This window comes from Theropithecus gelada, chromosome 8 (genome assembly GCF_003255815.1).
Source record: "Theropithecus gelada isolate Dixy chromosome 8, Tgel_1.0, whole genome shotgun sequence".
NCBI classification, from domain to species: domain Eukaryota; kingdom Metazoa; phylum Chordata; class Mammalia; order Primates; family Cercopithecidae; genus Theropithecus; species Theropithecus gelada.
In genome coordinates, this window is record NC_037676.1 from 37,135,145 (window position 1) to 37,155,515 (window position 20,371).

The following is a 20,371-nucleotide window of genomic DNA, read 5'->3' on the forward strand; positions in this document are numbered from 1 at the left end:
GTATGTAATAAATACAGTAGAGGCCATGACATAAAATCGAAGTGCAGTTCATTAAAAGCAATCTTGTAAGGGACTAAAATAATGCTAAGAATGATCTCTGGTGATCTGGCTTGATAGAAAAGAAAGAAGCGTTCTTTTAATATTTTTGTGTGGGCAGCACGTTCATATGGTTTGAAATTCAAAGAAAGAAAAATAATGAAAAGCTTCTTTTTAATTTTGTTCCTTGCAACTAGTTTCTTCCCCATATACAGCTACTGTAAAATATCTTCTAGCCACTATTTTATGCCTCCATAATAAATATATGTATGTGAATATATTCTTTCCCTTCTTTTAAAAATACAAATAGTGTCATATTAAAGACAATGTTCTGTGCCTTGTTTTTTCTACTAGTATATCTTGGCATTTTTTAACCTATTATATGTAGTTTCTTCATTTTTTTTAGCTACATAGTCTTCCATTGTCTAAATACACCATAATTTATTTAAGCTGTCCTCCACTCATGGACTTTCAGCTTTCCTTTTCTTTTGCACACACCTTGTTCGTGTCATTTCACCTACTCATGAGTATATCTGTAATGTAAAATACTTCAAATCGGAATCAATGGCATAAAGGGTATGCACATTTGTAAAATTTGATAAATATTGCCAAATAAGAGGTTGTACCTTTTTATACTCCCAGCAATAATGTATGAAAGTGTGTGTTTCTCCACAGCTTTTCCAACAGTTTTAATAATTTTAAATCTTTGCCAATTTGTTGGGTGAAAAATGTACAATATACTGCACATATTAAAAGAATACACATTTGATGAGTTTTGACATGTATATGCCTGTGAAGCCGTCACTATAATCAACTTAACATATTCATCACTCTCAAAAGTTTCCTTGTGCCTTTTGTAATCCCTTCCTTCTTTTCCTCTCTCCTGATTTCCAGGGAGCCACTGATCTGTCACTGTAGTTTGCTTATGACTTGTATTTGGAATCCTACAGTATATACTTTTGCTCTTTGGCATTTAGCTCTTTTTTTTTTTTTTTTTGAGACAGAGTCTTGTTCTGTCATCCAGGCTGGAGTGCAGTGACACAATCATGGCTCACTGTTGCCTAGATCTCTGGGCTCAAGGGATCCTCTTAGGCTCAAGGGATCCTCCCATCTCAGCTTCCTGAGAAGTTGGGACTGCAGGCATGTGCCACTGGGCCTAATTTTTTTTTTTTTAATTTATTTTCGTAGAGATGGGGTCTCATTATGTTACCCCTGCTGGTGTCAAACTCCTGGCCTCAAGCAGTCCTCTTGCTTTGGCCCCCCAAGATGTTGGGATTATAGACGTAATCCATGTTGTGTGTATCAATAGGTTGTTCCTTTTTATTGCTAAGTAGTATTCCATTATATTGATACATCACAGTTTATCCATTCACCTGTTGATGAATATTTGGATAGTTTCCAGTTTTGGGCTATTAACAAATAAAGCTGCTAGGAACGTTCTATAAGACTTGACCAGCACATATTCTTGGGAAATAGGAATGGAATGGGTGGATGCTACATGGAGGTGTATCTTTGAAAGAAACTGCCGAACTGTTTTGCCACCAGCAGTTTACATCTCCATCAGCAATGTTTGAGAGTTTTCATTTGCTCTGCATCAGAATTTTTTTTTTTTTTTTGTGAGAGAGTCTCCCTCTATTTATCACCCAGGCTGGAGTGCAGTGGTGTGATTATAGCTCACTGCAGCCTCGACCTTGGACTCATGCCATCCTCCCATCTCAGCCTCCCGAGCAGCTGGGAATAGCTAGGACCACAGGTGTGTACCACCATGCCTAGCTCATTTTTTAAATTTTTTTGTGGAAATGGGGTTTTGCCATGCTGCCCAGGCTGGTCTTGAACTCCTGGGCTCCAGTGATCCTCCCACTTGGCTTCCCAAAGTGTTGGGATTACAGGTGTAAGCCACCATATCTGGCCAACAACTTTTTTTTTTTTTTTTTTTTTTTTTTTGAGAAGGAGTCTCACTCTGTTGCCCAGGCTGGACTGCTGTGGTATGATCTTGGCTCACTGCAACCTCTGCCTCCCAGGTTCAAGCGATTCTTGTACCTCAGCTTCCTGAGTAGCTGGGATTACAGGCATGCGCCACCATGCCTAGCTAAAATTTTTGTATTGTTAGTAGAGATGGGGTTTCACCATGTTGGCCAGGCTGGTCTTGAACTCCTGACCTCAGGTGATCCACCTGCACCTGCCTCCCAAAGTGTGGGGATTATAGGCATGAGCCACTGTGTCTGGTCAAAATTTTTATTTTTATGTAATATAATGTGTTGACATTTGCTTTTTAGTTTCTGGAATTTGTGTCATACTCAGAAAGATCTTCCTTACTTTCTAAAAAAATTCTTACCACAGTTTTTGTTTGTTTGTTTGTTTTTGTTTTTTGAGATGGAGTCTCACGCTGTCGCCCAGGCTGGAGTGCAGTGGTGTGATCTTGGCTCATTGCAACCTCTGCCTCCCAGGTTCAAGTGATTCTCCTGCCTCAGCCTCCCAAGTAGCCAGGATTACAGGTGTGTACTACCACACCTGGCTAATTTTGTCTTTTTAGTAGAGACAGGGTTTCACCATGTTGGTCAGGCTGGTCTCAAACTCAAGCGATCCACCCACCTCGGCCTCCCGAAGTGCTGGGATTATAGGCATGAGCCACCGTACCCAGCCAACACAGTATATTCATATATATATATATATATATGTATTTATTTATTTTTTCTTTTTTTAAGAAACAGGATCTTGCTATATTGCCCAGGCTGGAATGCAGTGGCTTTTCACAGGCATGATCTTAGTGCACTAGGCCCTTGAATTCCTGGGCTCAAGCAATCCTCTTTCCTTGGCCTCCTGAGTAGTTGGGACTGCAGGTGTGCAACACCATGCCTGGCTATTCTAATATTTTATCATCTCATTTTTACATATAAATCTGATTCAGATTCAGGTCCTTTTTTCCCCACATGTCTCAACACTATTAATAGATTTGAGATTCTAACTTAATTAAATTCTTTGGTTTTTTTTCTGAGACAGAGTCTTGCTATGTCACCCAGGCTGAAGTGCAGTAGTATGATCTTGGCTCACTGCAACCTCTGCCTTCTGGGTTCAAATGATGTTCCTGCCTCAGCTTCTTGAGTAGCTGGGACTATAGGCATGCGCCACCATGCCCAGCTAGTTTTTGTAGTTTTGGTAGAGATGGGGTTTCACTATGTTGGCCAGGCTGGTCTCGAACTCCTGACCTCAGGTGATCCACCTGCCTCAACCTCCCAGAATGTTAGGATTATAGGTGTGAGCCACCGTGCATGGCCACTTAATTAAATTCCTATACATAAATGGGACTATTTCTCAACTTCTTATTTATTGATTTGCTTATTTATGTACCATTTTAATATCTGATAGAGCTAATTCCCACTTGTTGATACAGGAATTTCTTAAGCTGGGGTCTGTGTCTATGAGTTTGTGGGAGATGAGGGAAGTCTATGAATCCAGTGAAATACACATTTATAATTGTGGTTGCAATGTGATCCTTTCTGGGGAGAAATCCATAATTTCATTAGATTCTCAAAAGGATGCATGACTCCATAAATGTTGAACCACAGATCTAGAAGAATTAGAGCCTTATATCCTTAAGGCAGTCCCTCATGAATGTTAATCTTTTTAAATCAAATTTCGTTATGAACTGTGGATGTAAGTAATTGCTTGTGCATACATAGAATAATATCTGGAAAATGCATGAGAAATTGATAACACTGGTTGTCAGAAGATGGGAACTGGTGGTGGTTGAGGAACAAAGGTGGGAGGGAGACTTCATTACTTTATTATATTTTTGGAATTTGGAACCTTATGATTGTATTACCTTTTCCAAAAAGTGCATAATATTTTAAAAATTAAGGTGACCAACTGGATAACTCTTCAGTAGTGTCTCTAGAATGATCTCTGTGGAAAAGGAACAATTCTTGGTTATTTCTTACTGGCCTCTTTGTTTTTGTTTTTTTTTTTGAGACAGAGTCTCACTCTGTGGCCCAGGCTGAAGTGCAGTGGCTCTCTGCAACCTTTGGCTCACTGCAACCTTCGCCTCCTGGGTTCAAGCAATTCTCCTGCCTCAGCCTCATGAATAGCTGGGACTATAGGCACATGCTGCCATGCCTGGCTAGTTTTTTTTTTTTTTTAGAGGGAGTCTCACCTATCGCCCAGGCTAGAGTGCAGTGGCGTGATCTCGGCTCACTGCAACCTCCGCCTCCCACGTTCAAGCGATTTTTCTACCTCAGTCTCCCCAGTAGCTGGGACTACAGGTGCGTACCACCACACCCTGCTAATTTTTGTATTTTTAGTAGAGACGGGGTTTCACCATATTGGCCAGGTTGGTCTCGAACTCCTGGCCTCGTGATCCAACCACCTCGGCCTCCCAAAGTGCTGGGATTACAGGCGTGAGCCACCGTGCCTGGCCCTAGTTTTTGTATTTTTAGTGGAGACAGGGTTTCACCATGTTGGCCAGGCTAGCTCAAACTCCAGACCTGTAGTGACTTGTTCACCTCAGCCTCCCAGAGTGTTAGGATTACAGGCGTGAGCCACCGCACCTGGCCTCTCTTACTAGCTTTTTTATATTACTAGATTTAATGCCAGAGTTCTTTGCTAGGTCACCTTCTAAACCACTGCCAATTACATTACCTCTGAATCTCATTTCTTTGCAAAAGTGAAAAATAAACTTGCAAAATGGTTGTATGGATTAAATGAGATAATATATGTAAAACATTTGGCACAAATGTTAGTTCCTTTTCTCAATATAATTTTTTTCTTTATAGGGAGTCTGAAGACACAGTATTGCTGGTCCTCAAAGAGATCTACCAAACCCAGGGTATCTTCCTTGATCAGCCTTTACAGTAAAAATAACCCATCTATGCCTGCTTAATGTAAGTTTTAAAATGTCATGTATGTAGTGTAATTCTTACATATTAACATGTTATAATGAGCGATGGAGCCTCAAGCTCTTTGTAAATATACTTGCTATTGTCTATCACCAGGATCTAGGCTGCTATTCATTTTTAGAGGGACTGGTAGAAATTTATGGGGAAAAAAACACAGTAGCCCATTTAGAGGAAGATTAGTGTATGTCTGTTTTGCTAGAGATTTTGTCCAATGACACCTGTCATTTTTTAGGATCTAAACTCAGAGTCTTAATGGTTCTGTTACTAAGAATTGCTGTGGCAACAGTTATGATTTTAATTACCAACCACCCATCCTGAGATTCAAATTACTCAGCCTTTTAGATGTGAAATTACAAAGTCTGTATATTCGACTCTGGCATTCTCTGTGGTTGCCTTCCAGTTGTGACTGCAGCTCTTCTCCCACTTTCTTCCCTAGACGGACATTGAGGGATCCTTCCCCAGAAAATCCACCTGTTTGTTGCTGCAATTTTCCTCTCCTCAGCTGCGTCATTTCCTGCATGTTGGCTGCCACTTACTCACCACTGTGGTCTTTGGAAGATAATCTTCCTCTTTGGAAATGAATGGAAAAGCAAAAGGCCTTATTACTTTTAACCACTGGCTTCATATAAACACTTGCCATTTTTTCTTCATAGCTGGGGGTGGTTTGTATCTTTAATTCTTTGATGATAGTTTGTAGGTGCCACACTTTATTGATTAGTACTTGACATGGTGTATAGCCTGTTTTGGGTTTGATTTGTTTTGGGTGGCGTAGACATGTTTTTAAGGAACTTACTGCTTATCTTTAGAAAATGTTCTAGTTTGGAAACAGATTCTTGAGATTTAGAAGGCATTTTGGAGTACACTTATCTCTTGTTTGTATTGAACTGAAGGCTAAGTCTCAGTGGATATGAAAAAGACTTTTGGGTGATTTATTTTTTAACCTGCATTTCTTTCTTATGTGTAGTATATGAAGAAAGACTAAAATGTAGCTTTAAAAAAGTGTTGTTTACTCTCTTAGAACTGACTGACAGACTTATTGCCAGAAATCACTGATGTTCATTGTTTTTGCAACTGTTTGAGCTGCTGTAATAGTCTAAAGTTGACAAGTTAGTTCATGTTAGATGCATCTTTATAAAGCAAAGATGTTGTATATCCTAGGCCTCCCTTTTATATTTGATATAAGTTATTTGCTAATAGCTTCTATTCTTATGTTGAAAGTAGTTGTAAAAGCTGATGAACCTGAAATTACGTAGCCTGTACAGGCTGCTGAGGTTCTAAATAAAATCTTTTAGTGGTGCCTTTATGGTGAAACAGAATTTGTCACCTGCCATTTCTACTTGGGCTAAGGTAGTATTGTGTATCCTCTTTCCTTCTTAGGCATCCATAATCTGCAAAGCATATTTAAAAGGCTCTTGGCATAGGCAGCATTGGTTGGCAGGTAGGTTTGGCTAGGGGGAAATGTTTAACTTATTCTGAAAGAAAAACTTATTTCTGTAGGGTCCAAGAAACAGCTATTGCAGTCAGTGTCAGCCGAATCTGCAACATATGAAGTGAGGTTTACTTCTAAGAACATAAGTGACTGCACACTAATTTTGTCAAGGCATCTTTTCACTACTTTGCTGTAGATTTTTCTTCTTCATTGGTCAGAGTTTGTCACTGTCTTTGTAGTTCTCTTTATGATAATCCTTTATACTTGCTCTCAGATTCCACAGGCCTCTGTTTATAGAGTGGCAAAGGCAGGCGAGCTGTGGTTTACTGTTTATAAATTTTTTTATAAATGTTATGGTTTCCGAAGCCACTGGCATTTAATATTTACTAAGCCATTCCTTAGACAGCAGTGATCTTTATCCCTTTCTGGAGAGAAAAGGAAAATGAAGGGTAATTACTGTCACCATGGAGACTGTAGAGGTAAGGTTGGGGTATAGGTCAGGCCTGGCCTTTCTTTGTCATCTCCTTATAGCCTAATGCTAAGTATGCCACTAAGTTTCAGATATATGGAATACTTTATTTTTTAAAAAGTATATAAACTCTGAGTTATTGAGAATTAAGTATTCACTGTATATTAAGGGGAAGCTTTTGCCAAGTTGTGGTCTTCAAATTTATGTTTACTCTTCCTATTGGCAGAACAGGCGCTGTTTAAGAGTAAACCAAAGGATAAGCAGAGGGAGTCCCTGTAACCAAAGATGGACAGCATAGCCCTGGATAGCCAGATAAACTACTCTTTGTATTAAGGAATGTTTCTTTCCTAGTGGTGAAGGGTGGGTAACTGTGAAAGAACTTTATATCTTGTCTATTCATGGTATTATAGCTGTATATTCCCAGGATAATAAGCTTGATTGAAATCCTGTATTTAGTCATATATTATTTGCACTGCTTCATTTGTATTATGTGCAATCTCTAGACCAAGCCTATTTTTAAAGTCTGGTATAGCATCATTTTGTACATATTCCCAGCTGCAGAACTAGTATCACTTATCTCAGCAAAAGAGATTGTTTGCATGGAAAGATTAATAGCACTGATTAGATTTCTAATATTTTGCACTTTTGAAATGTTTGTTTTTTACGTGATTATATTTAAAAATTTAGTAAATACTAAAATGGAACCATACTGACTAGTGGCCTACTTTTACCTGGACTCACCCGTCACAAAGTCAAGAAAATCAATACAGTCACGATTTTATCTGCCTTTATGTATTACTAAAACAAAAAAATAAGTTTTGGGCAAAGAACTAATATGTAAATTCTTTCCCGTTGACTGGTATTTTCATTGTCATAGGCAGAATTTAAGTTCAGAATTTAAAGCATGGCAATTATAAGAGACTTTCCTTTGGTATTTGTAAATATTAGCCAGTACTATAGATAACAGCAGTTGAATCACTTATGGCGGATGGGGAATTCAGTGTTTTGCTTTACTAAAGTTCCAGCCCCTTAATGTAATTTAAATATTTTAAAAAGCACACATTTACCATTTTATTTGAATATCAGGTTTACTGAAGGAAAAAGATAGATATATTGAAAATATAGGAAGATACACATAAAAGACAAGGTCATATTTAAAGTACAATCACAATAAAGAGAAAGGGAGCTGTAGGTCCTACAGCATCAGTTCTGATGACATCCTGTAATTGTTCCTTATATCCCATTGTGAAGAAGAGGCAGAAAAAGATTAATCTGTCCTTCAGATGATGATACCTGTCATTTTTCTTTTCTGCCTTAGTCACTTGGCAGTGTTGGTGCATTTGAGCAGATCTTCAGTCATGAATGGAAGGAAGGAAGCTCACGAGCACAGTTATGGTCAAATGAGGTAGAAACAGTCATCTGTTAGTAGTGCTGAAACCACACTCCTGACCATTTTCTTCTTTATTATTGTGTTCACTTAGTAATTCAACAAATTGTTTATACCCACGGTGTTCAAAATGTACAGCAGTACCAGATGGCTGGACTCAGATAAGATGTGCACAAAAGTGATAAATTACCCCAGATTCAACATTTTCCTATTTAAGGCTTGATGGAATTGTCATCAGAGAAGGTAAACAGAATCAAAGTAATTTAGTTGGCCATGTCCTAGATTTTAAGATCTTGAGCTATACGAAATGGAAATTAAGTTTTGATAATTAGCTTCTGAGATAAGATGGGGCTATGTAAAGGCTTCTTTGTGACAAGATCTTTCTAAGAATGGCGTTTAAATTAAATGTAAAAACACTGTAGATCTTCGGATATCAATCTGATAGACCAGATTTATAAGGTGTTGGACACCTTTGAAAGATCCTTTTACTAGAATGTATGGCATACAGTAGTAGAAAAGAACCGTAACTCCTCAAGATAGATCTGTGTGAGCAGGGACAAAAGTGTGTAATCATTTGGAGGCAGAATACAGTGTAGCTTATGTCCTCACTTGCACCTTGGAAGAGGAAAAAAGGGCCAGAATTTCTTGTCTTGTGCATGGTCCAGTTAGGAGGGCTAGTTCACCTGTTTTCCATTAAGGTTTCAATTTTTTTTTTTTTTTTTGAGGAGGGTCTCGCTCTGTTGCCTAGGCTGGAGTGCAGTGGCACGATCTTGGCTCACTGGAACCTCCGCCTCCAGGTTCAAGCAATTCTTCTACCTCAGCCTCCCGAGTAGCTGGAATTACAGGCACATTGCCACTCCCGGCTAATTTTTGTATTTTTAGTAGAGACGGGGTTTCATCACGTTGGCCATGCTGGTCTCGAACTCCTGACCTCAGGTGATCCACCCTCCTCGGCCTCCCAAAGTGTTGTGATTACAGGCATGAGCCACCATGCCCAGCCAGATTCAATTTTTAAATATCAAAACAATAAGAATCCCCAGGCTGCTTCTGTGCAGTTGGAAGTGCAAGTTTGTCTTGAAATGGTTTATGGCATTCTGCATCAGTCAAAGGAGGATAATACTGCCGATAGCAGACATAGGCAAATGTCATTCCAATCATGGATCCAACTAGTACATCTGAAGAGAGTGGAAACAATGTCTTCTCTTAATATTAGGCTCCTAAATCCTACTACAAACACATGTAGCGTAGAGGACCTGGCCCTCCAGGATACTCTACAGTGGTGCTTAAAATAACCTCAATTCCAGATTTATGGTTTCTAAATAAAATATTTTTATTCTCAACTTTATCATAGTTACAGGATTATCATTGTCAGGTTGCTCTCTGAACACCAAATCAAAACACATCTTAAGTAAGTATAATAAGCTTTGTTCTGAGTGTACTAAATTAGAATTTTTCTAACTCAGAAGAGTAACAAAGGTCCACTTACTGCTATTTATCTACCCATTTTCACCATTTAAAGGGTCCTAGAGGAAGGAATGAAGTATTTTAAGGGTTGCTTCTCGCCGGGCGCAGTGGCTCACGCCTGTAATCCCAGCACTTTGAGATGACGAGGCAGGTGGATCACGAGGTCAGGAGATCGAGACCAGCCTGGCCAAGTGAAACCCCATCTCTACTAAAAATACAAAAATTAGCCGGGCATGGTGGCACATGCCTGTAATCCCAGCTATTCAGGAGGCTGAGGCAGGAGAATCACAAAAAAAAAAAAAAAAAAAAGTTGCTTCTCTTTGCAGAAAACTAGTTTATTTAAAATAGGGTTCCTGAGGACCTGTGGGCAGTACTTCCAACGTTTTTTTGGAATTGTGGTTTTGAAGGTATTCTATAATTTTTTATTTTTTTTAGACAGAGTCTCACTCTGTCACCCAGACTGGAGAGCAGTGGCGTGATCTCAGCTCACTGCAACCTCCACCTCCTGGGTTCAAGCGATTCTCCTGCCACAGCCTTCTGAGTAGCTGGGACTACAAGCATGTGCCACCATGCCTGGCTAATTTTTGTATTTTTATTTATTTATTTTTGAGACAGAGTTTTGCTCTCATTGCCCAGGCTGGAGTGCAGTGGTGCGATGTCGGCTCACTACAACCTCTACCTCCCAGGTTCAAGCCATTCTCCTGCCTCAGCCTCCCAAGCAGCTGGGATGAAAGGCATGTGCCACCACGCCCAGCTAATTTTGTATTTTTAGTAGAGATAGCATTTCACTCTGTTGGTCAGGCTGGTCTTGAACTCCTGATCTCAGGTAATCCACCCACCTCACCCTCCCAAAGTGCTGGGATTACAGGCGTGAGCCACTGCGCCTGGCCTCAGTTTTTGTATTTTTAGTAGAGACGGGGTTTCAATATGTTGGCCAGGATGGTCTTGAACTCCTGACTTCAGGCGATCCGCCTGCCTCAGCCTCCCAAAGTGCTGGAATTATAGGCGTAGGCCACCACGCCCAGCCAGGTGTTCTACAATTTGGATATTTTACTTACTATAGCATTCAGCTTAAACTTGTTTGGTTTGATTATAATTTTACGTTTTCTTGAATTTTACTTATGTTTTTGAACAAAAGTCCTATGACAATGAACCTAATTTTTAAGAGAGTAAATTGAACTCTGAGGTTTTAAATTTCCTGTAGATGCAGTTTAACTTGAACTTACAATGCTTCAAATAATGGAAAAATTAGGATATCTTTGGTAAACTCTTTTTATCTTATCTTTCCTATAATTTTAAATGTATATTCTTAGTATAGAACCCAGACCATCCATATTCATTATTTTGTTCATTCAGCAGATATTTAGTAACCGTCTCCTCTATGCTAGGTGCTAAGAATAAAATGAGTGAAATATGCAAGCTTCCATGGCTTGAGTACTTTGCTTACCTTGCCAGTGATGCTTGTAGTCACATGTGCGGGACAGTGCAATCACAGCTGCAAAAAGTAGAGGTGACAGAAAGGCACAGAACCTCCAAGATTTCCCGCGGCCTTGTGGTGTGAAGCAGTGTAACTTCCCTGCCAGGTAGAAGGAAGCAAAGGCCAGACCAGCAAATGCAACTGGAACAAGAAAAACTTTTAAGTGGTGTGTCTTTTAAAGGAAGCTACCTCATTCATCCCCACATAGGAGGCTAGGAAGCATGAGTATGTTTTTATTTATTTCTTTATTTTTGAGACAGAGTCTTGCTCTGTCATCCAGGCTGGAGTGCAGTGGCACCATCTCGGTTCACTGCAACCTCCACCACCCGGGTTCAAGCGATTCTCCTGCCTCAGCCTCCTGAGTAACTGGGACTATTTGCATGTGCCACCACGCACAGCTAATTTTTTTATTTTTAGTAGAGACGGGATTTCACCATGGTTAGTCTGGTTTCGAACTCCTGGCCTCAAGTGACCTGCATGTCTTGGCCTCCCAATTGCTGGGATTACAAGTATGAGCCACCACACGCGGCCATGAGGATGTTTTAATCCTTTTTTGTGTATACTTCTAGTGTAAATCATTGTGAAGGAAAGGGAAACAAAAAGAAAAATGAAGGACTTAGTGCCCCAAAGTTCATGTTTTTTTTTTTTTTTTTTTTTTTTTTTGAGATGGAGTCTAGCTCTGTCGCCCAGGCTGGAGTGCAGTGGCCGGATCTCAGCTCACTGCAAGCTCCGCCTCCCGGGTTTAGGCCATTCTCCTGCCTCAGCCTCCCGAGTAGCTGGGACTACAGGCGCCCGTCACGGCGCCCGGCTAGTTTTTTGTATTTTTTTAGTAGAGACGGGGTTTCACCGGGTTAGACAGGATGGTCTCGATCTCCTGACCTCATGATCCGCCCGTCTCGGCCTCCCAAAGTGCTGGGATTACAGGCTTGAGCCACCGCGCCCGGCCCAAAGTTCATGTTTTATCAGAGTATAGTTTTCAGAATACTAGCTATATGAATTAACTTGTTGATGCTTTAGTTTCCTCATCTATAAATGGGACTCATAAAAATAATAGTCCCCACCTCACTGGATTATTGTGAGCTATAATTAGGTAAATGAAAATGCTTCCAAGCACCTGACACACATAAACTCTTCGTTAAAGGTATTTTTACTGCTAGTACAAGATTGCAGGATCTAGGCAAATAATATAATAATAATTAACTGTGCAAATCTTATAAAGGTAAATTCTTTCTGTTCTGTAATATTTACCGAGATAGTCAAGGCTCAGACTTGCTAAACTGTGGAGTTACTAAAGAAGGGGCGGGGGGGGGGGGGGGCAGGGGGTGGGGTTTCCAAATTCTAGAAACAAGAGTAGTCAGATTTTCCCATCCCTACTAGCCTACTAGCTTTCTAGGTTAAATTCAATGACATGAAAACAAGCATAGGGGTAGAGTCCATATGATAGTCATACAGGAAGAATGTCCGCTGGGGAAGCTCTTTCGGCCCTCATTCACCACGTCCTTATCCCCTGTACACATCAAGTCAGAATGGGCTAGCCCATCAGGGAAGCAGCGGTAGAAGAAATCTGGGCGTGGCCTGGAAGCAAGAAGCATGGTTGGAACGTAAATCATTAACTCCAGAAATTATTTTTCAGTTGTAGCAGACATTAATAATCCTGTTAACTATTGGTCAAACAGTGCCCCAGGCAAAATAAAGTAACTGGATTAGTATAGTCACCACACTAACAGAAAAGTCTTACTTCCAAGGTCAGCATTTAAATTAGGGGGAAACCCCACTCCAGTACATGATTAGTTTCTAGGGCAAACAGCAAATGACACTGCAGCTTCAGGAGGTGCTCGAGAGGACACTGACCGGCTCTGCTGTGGCCGCTGGTGGGAAATGCTGTTCAGGGCAGAAAAGAGCCCAGGTGTCACCTGGAGGACTGAGGTATGGGGAAGGGAGTAAGCGTTGAATGAGAAAAGAAAAATCAGAGTGAAGATAAAGGGAAAAGAATGAGAAAGACGTGTGGTGGACACCACCACTGTCCTGGTGGGTAAGGGCTGAAGCAGACGCTGAGGTGGTTAGCTGTCGTCACTTACCTCCCTACGATCAGCTTTATTGTGTTGGTAAAGACGCCATTCAGAGCCAGGGCAAGGCTGGCAGCTGCAAAGCAAAGCCCTAAGTTAGAAGGATCTGTCTAGGGGGAAAGGCATGGTCATAGCCTCATTAAGAGAGCAGCCGTACTGTTTCTGAGATGGATAGAATCCAACAAGACCTGGGCCCAAAAATAATTAAGGTCTTCAGTGATCACTTTTGTAGTCGAGAATTTTGTACTAGGCCAAAGACATTTCTGAAGTACAAATAACCCAGTGCATTTAGGCACAGGGCTGCCTGCGGTGTAGCCTGCATAACCAAGTCCCTGCAGTGCTATTTTCCTCTCCCGCGGGGATGGAGTTCCTTTAGGAATGCAGAACTCAGTGGCCTCCACACAGGCTCACCGTGGCTGAACCCCACAACGAGTTCCTAGGTTCCCAGCACGAAGACACCGGCCAGAAAGGACTAGTGCTCACCCAGGCAGGCTTGTCTGCTGTCTCTTGTGTCTGCCTTCTTGAGAAATTTGGCCAGGAAGATCAGAGACAGTGGAGAGAGAAATGCAATAACCTGAATTAGAATGTCAGAGGTTAAAAACAATTAAAAAAAAAAAAAAAAGCCACACTCATGGTTAAAGTAGCTCCTACAGGAAAGAGGGACGTGAAACAGCAGGACTCACTAGCGCTAACATAAGGTGTCTGAAAGCGCATAACCGGGAGCCAGGCGGCGCCACCAGCGAACAGCAGCAACTGTGCGGCTCGGGCCCCGGTACCTCAGGCTGAGGCACAGAGCACCCGGGAAAACGTTGTATCAGCCGAAAGAGGCTCGGACAGCCTCCTCTCTCAATCAGGATCTTAAACACTAGAGCCCTAGGAGGCGGAACCCAGCGCATAGCAGCGGAGTGGGTAGTAGGTCCCTACAGAGGCCGTCTCCACGGAGGAAAAAGCACAGGTGCCCGCGGGAAGCCCGGTTTCGGGGAGGGAAGAGGGACGATCTTTCTCCACGCACAAACATCGGCTTGGTGGGGAAATACTCCGCCTCCACGTAGGGGTTCCGGTAGAGCCACATCTCCTCCGGCTGGATGAGTCTCTGGAACGGGGGGAGCAGCTCCGTCACCCTAGAGGGGAACAAAGAAGCGCAGAGCAGGTCGCCTGGCTTCCTCCCTGCTTCCCCACTGCCCGGCCCACCGCCCCCTGCCGCCTGCCTGCCTGGGAAGCGGGGCCGCCCGGACCCGGCCGTGGATCTTACAGGAAGGCCGCGAACAGCGCGAGCCGCACGCCCACTTCGGCCCCAAAGGCCACCGCCGCCGCCGCCTTCCCCATCCGGCCACGAGCGCCGAGCGACGCCGCGCTGACGTGGCCGCCTCCGCCGGGAGGGCCGGGCCGGGAACTGCTCCCCGCCCCCTCTCCCAGCCGCCCGCGCTCCGGCCGCTGCCCAGGAAGCCGGCCTGGCAGCTGTGCCGAGGGCAAAGGGGACGCAAAGTCAGCGGAGCTGCCCTCCGGTGCGTTCAGCAGGGAGCCAACGCCCCAGTTTCAGCCGAGTAGGTCGGCGTGCGGTCCATGAGCAGCTCCTCTCCACACCCCAACCACACAACCGCGGGGAGCAGCCTTCTCCCGGGACCTCGCCTCTAAACAGAAAACCAAACAGCTCGCTCTCAGATCCTGGTTCCCTAGCAACACAGCCGCATTCTGCAGGAAACTACACTGGCTGAGGTTGGCTAGATTGTGTCATTTAGTCCTCCCACCCAGGATGGCCTCCTGCTCAGAGTGTTGTAGCAAAAAATTACTGGCAAAGAACAAGCCCATATATTTAATTTGGAACATACAGGACAATTTATTGAAGTCAATCTCAAGCAAAATCTGAAATCAGTGGAATGTCATTAAAAACCTTTCCAAATTAATCCTCACGGAAGCAAAAAACACATTGGAATTCCAAAGTATTTGTAAAATAAAAAAGGCAACATCAGTAAATATAATGTACAAAAATTATATGTTCCTACCAGCACACACATCAGTAAAGAAGCTTAAATATTATAGGCAATCCTAAATACACTGTAACTAGTCAACAATAAGCTATCTATATACAGGTTAACCAAGCTTTACACATTTCACACTATGCAATAAAACATAGGCCAATCAACAAAATCCTCAAAATATTATATATCTTGAAGTCTATGTGGCAACATCAAGTCATTATACAGTAATGCCCTAATGGAACACCCCCAGGGAAAATGAACACTAATCCCTTAGTGTCAAGAGCTTCTAGCCAAGTCACAGAAACTCAAAAGAGATTGACTTTAGTGAATATTGATGCTTTGTTATTAAAGACTCAAGTCTCAAGTGATTTAGGCAAAATAACAGTTCACAGGATCTACAAAGTTTATTACAGATAAAGTACAGAAATAACCAATCTACAAAGATCATCATCATAAAGAACACGAGAAAATGAAAACAGAGTCTGTAGGTATCTGTGTTTTGTTGTGCAATATCACTCAAATGGGTACAAATGAATTTCTTGTATCAATTCCAAATATACACATACCCTTGTATATAAAAAATGATATTAGCCAGTTGTAATACTCATTTAGCATCTTGGTTATTAGTGGCAATATGATTTTCTTAACATAGGGCATGTAACAGGACAAATGAGATAAAATGACAACAAAGTAAGTTTTATCCAGTCCATTTCTAAACTGACAAGAATACCTTATCAATACCTTCTATAGGTAATCTGACAGATACTTGAGGGCTGTTTGCACACATCAAGTGTGTTGGCAGGCAGGGAGGGGAGCAGTAAAAGCTTAGGGTGCTTTCTCACTAACTAGCAGATGCAGTAATGCCACATAAGAAAACTTAAAGACTGAATAAATGACTTCGGCATCTATTCTATTTTCCCTTTTTACTTACATGTAAATTACTTTTACAGCCTACTGAAGGACAGGCAATTCTCATCCCCCTCCCACTTCATACATACTTGCCACAAGCACCCAAACTTGCCACTTACGCAATGGACTGACCAAAACAAAACAAAAAACAGAAATGTTTTTTGAAAGACACAGATTACCCACATTTTGCGAGTGTAACGTAAGTGCAATTTTTTTGTTTTTTTTCCCTACATAGACATAGTAAAAGGAAAGAAGATGTGCTTGGGGACAGGGTTGACAAAATGACAAAATAAAGAACGTACATAAGAAGTATTTGTAAAAATGCTGGTATCTCATGCAGGAGTCTCTTCCTCAAATGTGTTCAGTCAATCCGAGCTATCTACTGTGAACACTCTCCCATTTGCAAAACTTCACCTTTAATCCACGCTAAAGAGGATAAGAGACTAGGCTACTTATTTTCAAAACGGTTTACAAAACAATGCTTTCTACTTCATAAATGTAAAAAGAAACTGTAAAATAAGGAGAATCTGAAGAGTTTCAAGTACTTAAAAAACCTGAATTCAATGAGGCAGAGGTCTCAATGTTAAAGTGACTACTTCGTACCTGTGGTAAACATTATCCCCCCCCCTTACCCTATTATAACCCCCTTTCTCCTGGTACCCCACCCCAGGTAAAAGTTGGTGAGATTTCAGTATATACACATTTCCAACTTTTCAGTATTTGTTAATTCATTGCAAAGCTGTCAAATTATAGTATTCCCTAGTCCTTCTGAAAATGGAACCAAGTTCTACTTTTTGTTTTACAAATAACCAGAGACCAATTCTAGGTGGCCCTAGGCCAAAGGAAAGTGTTTCAGTTCATCAATTCATGTCTGCACCAACTTGGACAACTGGGGGTGGCTGGATGCATCAGCCTTGTGAAAAGTAACTTTAGTCTACGCTGCCCAGAAATAAAGCAACTTTCCAATGTCCTTTTTCTCATGTGGAAGTACATAGAATGTCAGCTTCCCAGCCGTGAGGGCTCCATAGCCACTGTTTTCTTATCTTCTAAGAGGACATGGCAGGTGGCAGCCAGCACCTTGACTTTAAGGTGAATGCTAAAGGAAGAGCTTTGTATTTAAAATGAAATGAAAGACAAGCAACAAGTCCTGGGCAGTCCAGAGATTATATTGTCTACAGATGGCCTGGTTGCAAACTGTAGGTCTGGGTTTGAACTATTGGAATACACCATGCAAGAAACTACTCAAAAAGGAAATTCCACTTCATGATCTAGGAAAGTTGTTCAACAGCCTGTCCCATCTGAGGGTCCTTTACATGATACTCAGTATCTCAGTTCTACAACATTATTTACAGACATGTTTTCAAATATTTTGTGTAAATGGCAGAAGGGAGCTGGGGGCAGCCCCCCTGCCTCCATTAAATGTTTTAGCTTTCAGGTATGTTCCTGACTTGTATAGATAATTCCAAATTTTAAATGATTCTCAAACTCAGCCAGTTCTATAGATTAGGCCAGATCATTTTTGAGAATTAACATACAGTGGGAACTTGTTAAAACAAAAATGAAAATAAAACTCACGTCACTCCTGTATCTCTCCCTGATTAGACATTAAAGAGATGAATCACTGCCTCTGGCTGCTTCAGCCTTCCAGGAATGAAGGGCCATCCACTCTGCCCTTCTCACCCAGCCAGGGGCTGCTCTTCCCATTCCTCCCTCACAGCAGTGGCGGTCCAGCCCCTCCCTCCCCTGCACAGTGCCTGGGAAGGTTTCCCAGGATTTCATCTTTAGCTCTTAATGATCCAATTTCTGAAGCTTTAGGCTGATTATCAAAAATCTTATGTTCACTTCTTCCTTCAACAAATTAACATGTGGTTAAAAAAAAAAATACCACCATTAGCCCATGCTGCTTTAAGTTATTTCATTGTTTGACAAGAATAAAAACCAACCACTTACACTGACCACATATAGATTTAAAAGTTAACAAATATCAACTTCAGACTATGAGTGAGCAATGTGTCTTTTGGAATATTTCATTGGTGTAGCACAGGCACAGTGCATGTATACTCATGCACACATAAAGGACAATTTTCTCTTTCTGTATCTATAATCTGCAACTTAAAAATATATAAAATAGGTCAACATTGACGCTATGGAGATGTGAGGAGAGCTCCTTGGCACCGGCATGACTAAAACCGCTTTTTAGACCATTAAAGAACACTCATGGCCAAAGACTTCAGAACTATGGTTAGCATTTTTTTTTTTTTTTTTTGAGACCAGGAGTTTCGCTCTGTGGCCCAGGCTGGAGTGCAGTGATACGATTTTGGCTCACTGCAACCTCCACCTCCTGGGTTCAAGTGATTCTTCTGCCTCAGCCTCCTGAGAAACTGGGACTACAGGCATGTGCCACCATGCCCAGCTACTTTTTGTATTTTTAGTAGAGACAGGGTTTCACCATGTTGGTCAGGCTTGTCTCAAACTCCTGACCTCGTGTTCTGCCCACCTCGGCCTCCCAGAGTGCTGGGATTATAGGTGTGAGCCACTGCACCCGGCAGCTATTTTGTTTTATACTCTGATTTCTGAAATGGTGAAACAATCCTATTAATCATATATTTTTTAATTTCATCAGAGCTCTGTTACAGATATGACACAATGAAGAAGCTGCATAAAAGTACTGAAACCTAAGGTATCTGTAGTATATAGGATGTACCCTGGCTTACCATATAAAAGTCATTAGATAGTAAATAGCACTAAGTCTAAAAGCAAGGAGATAAGATTTCATGTTGGATACTGTTTCAACAAGAACTGTATTTGGAATATTAAAGGAAATCCTTATGTTAGTAAGTTTAAAAAACCAAACATCATATACAAAATAAAATTTTAGTATGATAAAACCTAGGTTTTCTTATTTTTTAAAAGGACATCAAACTCTATAATTGCTCAAGAGCAAAGTTTAGTGTTTTGGTGAGCTGTATTTCATCTTACTTGTAGCAATTATATTTGGTGACATGGATTGCATTTTCCATTTTGCTCTTTTGGGACCATATCTAATCAACAGAAGTATTGGAAGCCCAATGAGTCACCGCAGAATTAATTGCTGGAGTCAGGCAAATGGCAGTTTAGGAGCTTCAGTAAAAGAACTGTAGTGTTGTTTTTTACAAGAGAAAATCCAGTATAATTGCACATTTACATACAAAAAAAAGAGGCACAAAACAGCTTTTCACCCTCTTTCCATAGAAGAGCTCTAAATTGATAAGCAAATGGAACACTCAGTACAGCTGAAGGAATGTGGTAGAGCATCTACCCTCCCTACCTTCATAAGGTTACTAGGTACTTGAGGGAAAATAAATGCTAACCAGGTACCAGCAATTGTAAGCAGTCAAAATTCACAGAGAAAGTTAACGTTCATTCAAGCTAACCCTAGACTTCTACTTAGTACAGTGTTACAACAATGTCTGACATTACTAATTATTTCATACAAGGAATACTGGAATATAGATATTCCTAAGCATTAAAAGCCAAGTGAGTTTGGTGAGCAGACATCTTGGTATACTCGCGTCTATAAGAGTCAAGCGTCACCGTCAACCATTTTTGCTAACACTGACTTTCTTGAGAGTTTTCTCCAAGTGCTTCCTAAGATGAAGTGTGTTTGTGTGGCTCTTATGTACCCTCTAAAAGTAGAAGTTCTTCCCCTTACTCAATGGGAGCAATCTTAAGTACTGGATAATAATAGAAATTCTTTACATGTAACCTGGGGATGCCCCTATAACTTTCACCCCCTAAATTAGGAACTCAACCAAAAAGATCTATTCAAATACAATTCAAACTCACTTGTGTGGTTTTACCAGGAAACATGACTGAATGGTCAGGTGACAAAAAAAATGTTTGAGTAGGAGAGGAAAACAGAGACAAAAAATAAAATGCCTGTAATTCTTTCCAATTTAGACCAGGGTCTACAATAAAATTGGACAGGAAATGGTGCTTATATGATACAACTTTTGGTTTGTGCCTTCATCCCCCTTTAGCTGCCTTTATCAGTGTCAGGAAAATAGGTGTGACCATTCCAACTATGCTTCATATCCACAGAAACGCACTTCATCGAAAATCCAAACCATCCCTGTCAATGGAGAACGTTTCAAAAATCAGTGAGCACATCCATTCCTCTTTTCCCTTCCACCAAGGAAACACACCATATACCTTTCTAGGTAAAGTTACCATAGTACAAAGCCCACCTTGTTTAAGAACACAGAGGTAAAATCCACCGAGGCA

The 20,371-nt window shown here is 41.3% G+C and overlaps 2 protein-coding genes across 13 annotated transcripts in view; one reads left to right on the forward strand and one right to left on the reverse strand.

Moving 5' to 3' along the window:
* DDHD2 (DDHD domain containing 2) overlaps positions 1–7,535 on the forward strand; it is a 31,073-nt gene extending 23,538 nt beyond the window's left edge. For 4 of the 6 annotated variants that reach the window (XM_025395404.1, XM_025395409.1, XM_025395408.1 and 1 more), the window contains 2 exons: positions 4,806–4,913; positions 5,365–7,535. In XM_025395404.1, coding sequence (XP_025251189.1) covers positions 4,806–4,887 — 82 coding nt within the window. In that variant the 3' untranslated portion in view covers positions 4,888–4,913; positions 5,365–7,535. Of the gene's footprint in view, positions 1–4,805; positions 4,914–5,328 lie in introns of all 6 variants that reach the window. The other 2 variants (XM_025395405.1, XM_025395406.1) reach the window with 2 other exon arrangements.
* On the reverse strand, positions 6,555–14,573 carry PLPP5 (phospholipid phosphatase 5). 7 transcript variants are annotated; one of them, XM_025395413.1, is made up of 7 exons: positions 14,473–14,573; positions 14,233–14,341; positions 13,704–13,794; positions 13,233–13,296; positions 12,605–12,729; positions 11,125–11,295; positions 6,555–8,176 (listed from the first exon to the last, which is right to left on the reverse strand). In XM_025395413.1, exons 1-7 carry the CDS (start codon positions 14,544–14,546, stop codon positions 8,145–8,147), a joined length of 666 nt encoding a protein of 221 aa, XP_025251198.1. In that variant the 5' UTR covers positions 14,547–14,573; the 3' UTR covers positions 6,555–8,144. The 7 variants fall into 7 exon arrangements, with proteins under 7 accessions (XP_025251198.1, XP_025251197.1, XP_025251200.1 ...); XM_025395412.1 differs by having other exon boundaries at positions 7,896–9,388; positions 13,704–13,740; XM_025395415.1 differs by having other exon boundaries at positions 7,896–9,388; positions 14,174–14,341.
* Between the last annotated feature and the right edge of the window lie 5,798 nt (positions 14,574–20,371).

Excerpts from the sequence above, each read along its gene's own strand:
- PLPP5 (XM_025395411.1), bottom strand. The coding sequence starts at position 14,546 with ATGGGGAAGGCGGCGGCGGCGGTGGCCTTTGGGGCCGAAGTGGGCGTG. Across the intron at positions 13,297-13,703 it reads CAGCAGACAAGCCTGCCTGG|CTGCCAGCCTTGCCCTGGCT; the intron begins GTGAGCACTAGT and ends TTTGCTTTGCAG. Across the intron at positions 11,296-12,604 it reads CCCCAGCGGACATTCTTCCT|TTGCATTTGCTGGTCTGGCC; the intron begins GTATGACTATCA and ends TTCTTGTTCCAG.